Source organism: Larus michahellis, chromosome 1, assembly GCF_964199755.1.
Source record: "Larus michahellis chromosome 1, bLarMic1.1, whole genome shotgun sequence".
NCBI classification, from domain to species: domain Eukaryota; kingdom Metazoa; phylum Chordata; class Aves; order Charadriiformes; family Laridae; genus Larus; species Larus michahellis.
The window spans coordinates 25,460,851-25,472,213 of record NC_133896.1 but is presented as its reverse complement, the minus strand read 5'-3'; the positions used below and the strand labels follow the sequence as shown (position 1 = coordinate 25,472,213).

The window sequence follows — 11,363 nt, the reverse complement described above, 5'->3', positions numbered from 1 at the left end:
TAATCTAAACAGTGTAAACTTTAAAAAAATCCTGGTACCATTGATAAATGAAATGAGCGTGAAGGTGCTAGACCAGGAGACAGAATGGCATAGAGTAGTAAAGTAAAGCAGACTTTTTCCTGCTCTTGTTGTCTTTTTTTTTTTAAAAAAAGTCATATAGCCAAAATAATCAAAACAATCTAATGTATAGTTTGTCTTATAAAACTGTGTTAACATGTGAACGCACCTGAATTCTCTTTGATGCTTGACCACTTCTCTTTATAACCACAGCAGTGTGGCCCCAGAGGTTATGGAGTGGCTGAACCCGTTGGGCTTGGAACCCCAGGTGTCCACCAGAGACAGATGTGGGACAATTTGCCTGTGTCAGCCCAAGTACCCGTTGCAGGTCTGGCCAGGGACCACACAGGGCACATGTTCCCCCAGGGAGGGAGGGAAGGAGACAGACAGGCAGACACACATACCCCCACGCAACCCGAGCGGGCTGGGGTACTGCCCAGCTGCCTGCTTAGGTGCACACAGTCCTTTTTACCCCTCTTCTCTCCATTTTCACTTGCTTATTCTTTGTCTATCCACCTTGATCCCTGTGTTTCTCCACCCTGGTCTCTCTGTCTCTTTGCAGATAAACACCCTAATTACCTAGTTACTTTTTTCTTCACGGGCCTCAGTTTTGTTGCAGCCATACCCAAATGTGAAACCTCTGATGCCGCCACTTAGATGATCTCAGCCGTACCTGGTATTACTGACACGGTTACCTTGGTGCTTCCTCTGCCCTTGCAGGCTTTTCTTCCCACAGAGTCTCACCCAGAGTTTGGCCTTCCCTCACATAACTGCCTGTGACCCGCAGCCAGAGGTGGTGGCACTCCTGGTGACGCCTGGCAGCCGCTCACCCTCGCTGTCTTCAGCAGCGTCCCGTCTCCTGCCCCGCCGCCTGGCAGGGTCTGTGCGGGAGCTCAGCCTGGGGCCGGGGTGCCAGCCGCGCGCCTGCGCATACCCGTACTCGCCCCTTCGGTTCACAGCCATAACTGCTTGACCGAATAAATCAGAAATGAGGAAGCCTACTTTTCCGAGCCAAGACACCTTTATTCAGGTTTCACACTTCTTTTTTTTTCCCGGTGGTCCTTGCCATACCTGCGTATTTGCTAATTCTGAAGTCCAGGAAGAACAGGACTGAGATACAGCTTCTAAGCAAAAGTGAACTTACAGTATATTCCTAGGGAAATGAAACACCATTGAAAAACGGGATCTAGAATTTTTGTGTGTTATATTTGTGTTATTTTGGGGGTGATCAGAGTTTCAATTATTCATAAACCTGCTCATTGTCCCAAAAGATATACATTTTTATAACACGGTTGAACTACATGTACACGTTCTTCACGGCTTTCAGGCACAGAGTTGGTGTACGCAACAGTGCATATCGGTTGCTCTGGGAGGAAGGGAATATCTTCTTTTTCCAGGTGGCCTGGGGGCTCCTTAACTGCATCCTCTAAAGCCCTCGGGTTGACTGACACCTCCGCTTGCATGGCGAGGCTAAGGAGGAACAGCTACGTGATATCATTTCTCCCACTCATTCCAAAAACACGGACGCAGTTTTTCCTTTCTGAATCTCTAGGGGTGCCTGTATGAGAGAGGTCAATTGTGATCTTATGGCCATTTCCAAACCATCCACCGTAACCTTCTTACCACGTACTTCTGCACTTCACCGTACTAGTACCCAACATCAGAAACTGTCATGCTCGTGTGCTACTTCCCCAGCCTTTTCTTTTGGAAAACTGGTTTGTACCCTCAAATAACTTTGTGCTTTTTATTTTGATACCTTGTACTAATGGATTTGCAGTTGCATACAGTTGTACGTACAAAGCAGTTTTTAGGCCAATTAATTCTACTCTGTTTTTCAAGCCTCTGTGGACCAAAAGCGAAAAGAGAATCCTCCTTTCTAAAATCCCATCTTGATATAACTGTTCCTTTCAACCTAAACTGTTTTGCAGACATTTTAAAATGATAATCCAAGGAATCAGCTGTCATTCAAGGTTTCTTCCAGAGATGTTTGTAATCACATTCATCATCTTAGCATGCTGACAAGTTATTTAAAACATAACTGCTTAGGATAATCTCTTTACTCACACATATTGGTTCTCATCTAGAAAAAAAATAAGAACCATAAAAAATCTTCTATAATCTTCAACTGTGATGGATTACAGATTTTAATAAATGCGTGTCAGTTCCCCTCTCAGACAAAGGCCATATTCTAATTAATTTTTTTCTTGTAATCCAAGCTACAGACTCAAAAGACGTATAGCCTGCCTTTTCAAACTGGGTCAAGTGTGGAAAAGATGTTATCTATCTCCTGCAAGAAGTAGCATATTAATAAACAATGTCAGTTTAAGATTTTTAATTTTTTTTACAAAGCTGTAAGTCCTATGTGCCAAGGAAAACTTGATTAGTGAGCTTCCTCCCAAAAAAACATAGATGAGTAGAGTTTAAAAAAAAAAAAAAAAGGAAAACAAGTAATTTACTAACATCACCAACTGTTTAGTGATTGTGGTGGTGTGATTTAATGCCTATGGAAAAGTTTTACAAAAGTCAGCAATAAATGATGCGTAGAAGTCATGCAAACTCATAGCTATCGGCGCAACAGCATACTCATTGAAGACCTTAGCACAGACTTCGACAATCACCTGACTAAACTAATTAGCCGTGTTTTATCACAATGCTTTTCCCGGCACAGTTCGTTGCGATGTCCAAGGGTAACGTTGATGGGTTGAAATTTTCAGTGGTAAATTCTTACTTCAAGATGAGTTCAGCAAAGCTAAACTCGTTTCGCTCTCTAACCGCTCCGAAGCAGAAGCAAAGCAGGGCTGGGGAGAAGAGCCGTGCCCTCTTGGGGTTAGAAACAGAAACGGAGACCCGACTAAGTACCATAAGTCTGAGGCATCCTAGGTTACAGTCTTGGGTTTCACCACTTCCCTGCAGCGAGGTGAAGGGCTCAACGTCCATTTCTGTTTCACAGGTTTGTGCTTTGGTGGAGGAGGGACTCGACTTTCAAAGGGAGAAGAGGGAAGAGGAGCATCTCAGGACATTTGGCCACCATTCCCCAGTTCTTCTCTGTTTCCAATTGCATTCTTTTCTTTTTAGAACAAAAAAAAAAAGTAGGAAAAAACCCTCCTGGCTTACTGAACTCATTCTCTTGTTTCAGCAAAGTCACATCCTGTGTAATTAGTCACTGCATATTTGAGATGTTCTGATCTGCCCTAATAAATTCTGCTGGACACTCAAAGCTAAATTTCTTTTTTCTCCCCCTCCTCATTGATTTTAGTCACAATCACTTTACCCGTGATTTTTTCCCCCCTTAAACAGCACATGCCCATTGTCCGGCAATCGCACTTTTGTGCTCCATTCCCTGAAAAGGGATGCAATTCTCAGCTACAGGAATATCTGGGACAGAGTGTGAAACACTGAGGCAAGGAACAGAGTCTGAGTGTAGCGCGGCTTGAGCTCCTCCATCTCAGAAAGAAACCAGGATCTTACCTGTCATGGAGAGCTGGCACTAGAATAAATTCCAAAAATGAAAAAATGAGACACACAGTGACAAAGAGTCTGTTCCTTGCAGCCTGATGCGAACAGACAGCTTAAGTGCCTTTCAGCCCGGGCAGTGACAGCAGAAACCAAAGCACACATTCAGCCGAGCAAGGCCCTCGAGCTGAGACAGGCAGCGAGACACCAAGCTTTCATCTCCTCCTGGGGCAGAGGGAGACACGACACATCCACTGTTCTGCAGCCTTCCACTGAAGTAGTTGTCCTCACGCCCAAGCACAAAACATCTACTAAGAAATTGCATCTCTAAAGATTACAGCTGAAGATGATGCCTAGGTACAGATTTATATGTATATAAATATATATATGGGTGTTAGATGTGGATGCTTAAACAATCCTTGAAGAGCCTTCTCTCGTGAGTTCACCAAAAAGTATGGACAGGTATTTCATGTACACAGAGAATTCCATGTGTAGGCACCCTTTCGATATAATCATCTATGGAAAAAAAAACAAATCCCGTTCATACACATCTCGTCAGACTGTAAAGACGACATGACAATGAAACACAGGTTTTCAAAATTTATTTTTTAAGCAATCCTGTGTATAAGATACAATTATCTTTCCAATAATATGCAAAGAGAACTGAGAAGTCTAATCTTCATACAAAGGCTGAGCAATAAATTCATTTAAGTCTACACTTAGAAAACGAAAAGCAGCATTGCACTGGGAAACAGAAATATATTCTGATACAAAATGTTTCAAAAATAATAGCAGTGTTTCTTGAAGGAAACAGTCTGTAGTGCTTTCTTTTTGTGCTTCAAAGAGATTATATACTTTTTAAAAATTCTAATTTTCTTTGCATGCTGCATTTCCTGGGCAGAAAAGCAAGCAAGGTGCATGCATATATACAGAAACACAACCCCATGTTTGTGTATTTGTGTGGTAAAGGAGGGAACAGAGAATTTTCGAGTGAAATCCTGGTCTCACCAAGCAGTGGACTAGAAGGCACCAGCAGATTCACGTCTAATTTTAACCCTTAGTTGTTGGTCTTTAATCTACTGGTGGGAGGAGGAGACAGCAGAGAGCGGAACATTCATTGCAGGCTCCATCCTTACCCCAGCTGCATGTACATACAACAGACCAACAGCCTCCAAGGTCAGCGGGAAGATAAGCAACTTCGTGGAGCCAGGATTTCATCCGATACTCAGAACATGCATGGCACTGTAACAGAATTCCAAATTTGACAGTACAAAAACATTCAGTGGTTCAGTATAAAAAACCCTCTTCTTTGACAACCATACTCTGCCCTTCATTCTTCCTTCTTCCTTTGGCTCCTTTCACCCTCCTCTTTGTTGCAATTGCTACTTCATTACATATGCACAAAGAAAATCCAAATCCTGAGTAGCAAGACTCGGAGATCAAAACTTCAGCTATTGTTATGGCTGCTTTTCCAACTGGGCAGAGCAACACCTGGAATTCCAGCCCCTCGGGACCGCAGTAGGACTACAGTTCTCAGGAGGTAAAAGGCTGTGCGTTTATCAGCAAAGTGTGCTTGTAGCAAAGTTGAAAGCAGACAGCTTCCAGCATCAGTGTTCAGCTTTAGAAAAGAGGAGCACAGGTACCAGTGCAAATGGTATCTGCCCACAGCATTGCACCTCACAGGCCTAACTGGTGAAGCCTAAACCATGCTTGCCTTGCAAGGTGGTGTAGAAATCCCTGAGCAAACACCACAGAAGCAGCCCTGAACTGGAAGGAAGCAACTGCTGTTTTGTTAGAGAGAAGCTACGCTCGGGCTAAAGTTCAATCCTGCGCTGATGCAGCGAAAGTGCGGCTAGAGCCGGGCCGGCACGCCTGCGCAGCGCAGCACTTACCATCAGATGAGCTGGTACGCCGGCAAACTCTCATCAGGCTGAAGTGGCGCTGCATTGAGTAGTATGGATAGGCTCCCAAATGAATGCTTCAAAAGCACAGTAGCAAAAGGACAGAAGAAGCTAACTCAAAAAGCAGTGATTTAAAGCTCTAAGCCTACTGCGTTTCAAAGCTGCTTGTGCTACACAGTCTATTCCCTTTGTAACAGTACTTAACCTGGACGTGGCGCACAGTGTAAGTGGGAAGAGTAAACATGTCATGTGGAGCGGCTTCGAAGCACATTAACCGCGTTGTGTTTCAGAAGGCCGAGCTGAATGCCGACGTGCTCCCTTCGCGGCACAAGCAACACGTAACAGCAGGTATTTCAACACATTCCAACCAGCTTCCACTCGGAGACAGGAACGGGGGCGGGGGGGGAGGCTTGCTTTAAATTTCCTCCCTCCTCCAAGCAATTTAAGTTTAGATTCATAAGAGAGGGATTTAAAAAATACTAAGGTCTGGATTTCAAATATGTAACAACGGAACATTTTCAAGATTTAACAGGATCTCATTTGCTAGTAGTGCATAATTTCTAAACTAGTTCTTGCACATTGTTATTGTGAAAACATTCACAAATAGCATTAAAAGGAACAATAAGACTTAAAATTTAAGTATCACTTTCATCTCTGTTTCTCTAATAAATTATTTTTACCACATGAACAATCAAACTTAACCAATGGGATTCATTAACCAGGCTTTTCCACCATGAAAGAATCCACTAATAGATTTTTCTTTCAGCTCAAATTTGTCTCAATAGTAACCCTATAAACTTAGAAGATAAGTTCTATTATTTAAAAAATTACTTCTGAGATATTTTAGGAAAGATATAAGGAAAGATCCGATTGACGCTGAAACATGTACGTGAAAGCGTAACAGTTTTAAGAGGAAAATACCACAATTCATGTGTGTGGGTATCGACAGTTTCTATATGAAAGTCAGGCAACCGGTTCTATGGAGGGCATCATTTGTGTGTGAAATGGCAGGTGCTGCCTTTATCTGGTCCAAACTGAGATTCTTAAAGGGGGGGGGACACACCAAACAAAGCCAAAACCCGGTTCCATCCACTGCTTCCAGTTACTGTTTGATAACGCTGTGAGTACTGTACACGATGCCTTCGGCCCGAACACGCTCAAGTATTGGTCCGTAAACTTTCTTTGTCAATGGTATAACCATACCTTTGGCATCTATTTCACCTGAGATAAAGGTAGGGGGGGGAAAAAAAAAGTGTTAAGTGCTGTACTGGGTTTACCTGGCAAAGCTTTGGCAGCGGCGGGGGCTGTGGCGGCCTCTGTGAGGAGCGGCCGGGGCTGCCCCGAGCCGGCCACAGCCGGTTCCAGCCGGTTCCCACCCACCCCAGGGCACGGCTGAGCCCCGCAGAGGAGATGGTGGCGCCTCAGGGAAAATGTATTTGAGAAAGGGCAAAATGCCGCACAGCTGTGAGGAGTGAGGAAAAAAGTGTGAGAAACAGCCCTGTGACACGGAGGCCGGAGAAGAAGGAGGGGAGGAGGAGGAGGAGGAAGCGCTCCAGGCACCAGGGCGGAGATTCTCCCACAGCCCGTGGAGAGGCCATGGTGGAGAAGGGCAAAAGCGTGAGGAGGAAGGAGCAGCAGAGAGGGGCTGTTACGGACTGACCACAGCCCCCGTTCCCCATCCCCCTGCGCTCCTCGGGGCGGAGGGAAGAGGGTGAGGAGTTAGGAATGGAGCAGAGAAGTTGAGACTGGGAAAAAGAGGCAGGGGTGAAGGTGTTGTTCCGTCTTTGTTTCTCACTGCCCAAACCTATTTTGAATTGGCAATAAATTAATTTTCCTCAAGTTGAGGCTGTCTTGCCTGTGACAATGACTGGTGAGTGATCTCCCTGTCTTTATCTCAGCCCATGAGCTTTTTCATCTTATTTTCTCCCCGCTGTCCTGCTGAGGAGGGGCGGAGAGCAGTTGAGTGGGCGTCTGGCAGCCAGCCACAGTCAACCCACCACAAGTAAAAAAATATCAGTTTGCAATTACATAAATTTTAATTTTTATATTTTTACATATATGTGTATTCTGATTTATCAACCTTGGCATTATGTTCTCACACAGCAGCAGCACTGTACCAAAGAATCACAGAATGGTAGGGTTGGAAGAGACCTCTGGAGATCATCTAGTCCAACCCCCCTGCCAGAGCAGGGTCACCTAGAGCAGGTTGCACAGGAACACGTCCAGGCGGGTTTTGAATGTCTCCAGAGATGGAGACTCCACCACCTCTCTGGGCAGCCTGTTCCAGTGCTCTGACACCCTCAGAGTGAAGAAGTTCCTCCTCATGTTTAGGTGGAACTTCCTATGCTCAAGTTTGTGCCCATTACCTCTTGTCCTGTCACTGGCCACCACAGAAAAGAGCCTGGCCCCATCCTCCTGACACCCACCCTTTAAGTATTTATAAGTGTTGATAGGATCCCCCCTCAGCTGTCTTTTTTCCGGACTGAAGAGACCCAAATCCCTCAGCCTTTCTTCATAAGAGAGTTGTTCCAGTCCCCTAATCATCTTGGTAGCCCTTTGCTGTACCCTCTCCAGCAGTTCCCTGTCCTTCTTGAACTGGACACAGTACTCCAGGTGCGGCCTCACCAAGGCAGAGAAGAGGGGGAGGATGACCTCCCTCGACCTGCTGGCCACACTCTTCTTGATGCACCCCAGGATGCCATTGGCCTTCTTGGCCACAAGGGCACATTGCTGGCTCATGGCTATCCTGTTGGCCACAAGGACAAGGAAAAAAGTTTGAAATAGTAGTGTACACAGCTCGAATTTAATTTCATAGAGCTGAATTTAATTTGTAGAGCTGTGAAACTGTGATTAGGTAAAAAGCATCTAAACTTCAAAAGTTTGGGGTTTGGTTTTCTAAATTACAAAATCCCAACCCGAACCCAAAGTTTTTGCTCATTTCAGTTAGCCAGAAGAAGAATGAATTTCTAAATATTAAGAGCATGCAAGGGGAAATCACACTATTTCCTTAAACAGGGTGACAACTAGGCAGAGTCTGCCTGTCTATATACACACAACATGATCAGGTAATATGCCCCAAGCCTTAAATTTGATCGATCCAGTAAGTAGCAGTGGAAGCCACTAGTTTGTCCAGCACAGGTATATTTTAGCCCACTTCACTGTGGCATAATCAATACCAAAGGTCCCTTCTACAGCAGTGAAACACTTAAGATTAAATTACTAAAAATCTCTGTAGATTAAGAAGTTAAGTAACTGAAACATCCAAACATGCAGATTAAAAATTCCTGTAAAGGCGATGGGAAAAGTTTGATTAAATTTTAAAAAATAATAATATAATACATATATACGCTTCAGAAACATTACACATCTGCTCTCTACAGGCAGGAAGATCCAGCGTGATGAAATACTGTAGTTGAAGCCTGAACAGTCACTTACCATCTAGAATCATCTTAGCAGCAATGGCCGTGGGGTATCCTACTGTTTTAGCCATCGCAGAATATCCTTTGTTATCGCCATAGACAACCAGATCAATAAATTTGTCTTCCAAATGACCAGAAGGATGCCTGAGACCTATTTCATTTCTCATAACAATCATATCTCTCTCTCCAGCGCCTAAAAGCAAAGTACACAAACTACTCATTACTTATATTTCAATCGTAACAAGATGAGGTTCCTGATGAGCAAGGCACTATGCGTACACAGCACGCGTAACAGGGAAGTGACTTAAGATAAGGGACTATTAGGGAGGACAGAATATTAAGATGAAACTAAAAACGTAACCGGGAAAGCAAAGGATAAATTGGGGGAGTAGAGAACATCACAAGACATTAAAAAAATCTAAAATTAAGGTTTTTTAATGAAGGTGAACAAGCTAATCTAATTAAGACTGATAAGAGATACTGACTTGCTCCACTCAAAGCCATGAAAAAGAAGAATTTCTCACATACCAAAGGGCAGCTTCATCTCCATGTGCTTTGCAAGAGCCCCAACAATGGAATCTGCTGCTGGAACTGGTTCATCTCCCAGTAAGCCTAGCCTGGAGGAAGAAATGAGACATCATTGCCTATCAAGCATAGTCTTTGCTTTGTAATTTCCAGCTTGTTCAGCATACCAGTTTAATGGTCTCAACATGGACCAAAATGGGTGGAATTGCAAACCTTTATTATTTTTTTTAACCTTAAAAAAAAAAATAATCACTGGAAAATGTTACCATTCCACTGCCTCCAGCTGACTTTTATCCTTTTCCAGTTTGCTAAATACAGCTTCTTTAAGAACGTGGTACTCAGCGGGCGGTTTAATTCCAACCAGTTTGCACATGAGCTCTTTCTGTATTAAAAGAAAAGGAAAAAAGTTCCGTAAGGCCTGACATCTGTTCCCTCTCCTTTTCAGCCAAGGTTTCGACAACCCACTGCTCCACTAAGCTCAGTTAATATCCAGGACTTCTGAGACGGCAGGTTATGCATACAGGCAACGTGACATAGTTTGAGTTTTTTAATGGCAACAAGGGAGAATAGGGCTCATTTTGTCCTAAAACACTTTGTACCCCACCACTCAGCTGCTTCCCCCTAGTTTTTTAGTCTTATCCCTTCCTCTGGCAGTGAAGAAAGAACACATAAATCTGCATAAACAAGGAACACTGGGAGGATGTCCGGGTGAAAGAGAAGCCACCTGGAGACAGCCAGGGAGCCAGGAACTCAAAGATTATCTTTCAACTGGTCTGGAAATGGAGAACGTCCCTTCCAAAAGGAAGAATACAGACTGATGAGATGGAACAAGGCTCTGGAATTCCTGAGAACATATTACCAAAAAGCCTTCTGAAGATTTTTGTGCGTATCTGAAGGCCATTTTGTGCTATCTAGGTGCTAATTATTGCTTGCTTCATTCACAGCAAGACAGGTAATAAACGGAGCTATGAACAAGATAAGAAGCAAGCAAGAACTGCAGAGTCGTCTCAGAAGCTCAGGTTAACCTGTCTCCTCTGCGTCCCAGGCAGAATAATAAAGGGAAAGTACTCAGATGGAACAACATTGCTGAGACAAGGTTTGCAGCAAGACTAAGGAGTTTATAGTTATTTTCACAGATTACATGACACTGTACACTTATTCATTGAGGCTAGAAGGACTGCAAATTCTAGCCATCTTTGCAAAGAAAACTTGAAGATATCAACCCTAAAATTGAAAGTGGACAAAATTCATCTCAAAAAAAAAAATAAAATTCCCACACGGCAGCCCAAAAACTCCTGGAGCTTGGGAAGATGAGCAGTGCTGTACGTTAGTCAGGGACAAGCGAGACTGGGCCTCTTCACCTTGTGCTTTCGTGGTTTTGAGAACACTCGAGACATTCTTAACTTGAAATAATGGCATCATCAGAAAAATACTGTGCTCTCCTCAGACCATCACACAACATAAGCCTGGTGTGTTTTTCCAGATTAATGCCAATAAAAGCACATGAAGGAAACAGGAGGCAGATCAGAATTTTGTTCATCTGATTAATAAAGAAAGTTACTCTCTCAGGGGTTTGCAAAATGGAAGAAAAATTTCTCACAAGACAGACAAACAGATCTGACAAGTAATAAGTTGTTCATCAATTCATCTGTTTTCACATCATATCGAAATATGAAATGCCCTGCTTTGCCCACAGACACAACCGAAACATCGATTGTCAAAGGTAACAGCAGCACATCATGGGAGTCGTACCTTGGCTGAGATTAAGATGAAGTGAGGCATCAGTAAGCAAGACAGAAAAGCGGCATAACAGAAGACAAAAAAAAATGCTTGTACAGAGTTTTAACAGGAAAAAAGATTCTAATATACTCATTCAGGCATGATCTCTTACCTCCTGATGCCCTAAAAAATACTTTTACACTGAAGATCATAGGCCAGTACCAATATGGACATTGCAAACTCACAGCACTGAGGGATGGATTCTGACTAACAGAAAAGTTAAGACAAT

The 11,363-nt window shown here is 43.5% G+C and overlaps 1 protein-coding gene across 8 annotated transcripts in view; it reads right to left on the bottom strand.

Moving 5' to 3' along the window:
• Positions 1 to 4,097: 4,097 nt before the first annotated feature.
• Positions 4,098 to 11,363, bottom strand: part of AASS (aminoadipate-semialdehyde synthase) — a 31,520-nt gene continuing 24,254 nt past the window's right edge. For 5 of the 8 annotated variants that reach the window (XM_074597807.1, XM_074597558.1, XM_074597892.1 and 2 more), the window contains 4 exons: positions 9,622 to 9,737; positions 9,359 to 9,447; positions 8,847 to 9,023; positions 4,098 to 6,632 (listed from right to left, as the gene is read on the bottom strand). In XM_074597807.1, the coding sequence (XP_074453908.1) occupies positions 6,514 to 6,632; positions 8,847 to 9,023; positions 9,359 to 9,447; positions 9,622 to 9,737 (501 nt within the window). In that variant the 3' untranslated portion in view covers positions 4,098 to 6,513. The remainder of the gene's footprint in view (positions 6,633 to 8,846; positions 9,024 to 9,358; positions 9,448 to 9,621; positions 9,738 to 11,363) is intronic. The other 3 variants (XM_074597988.1, XM_074597634.1, XM_074597716.1) reach the window with 2 other exon arrangements.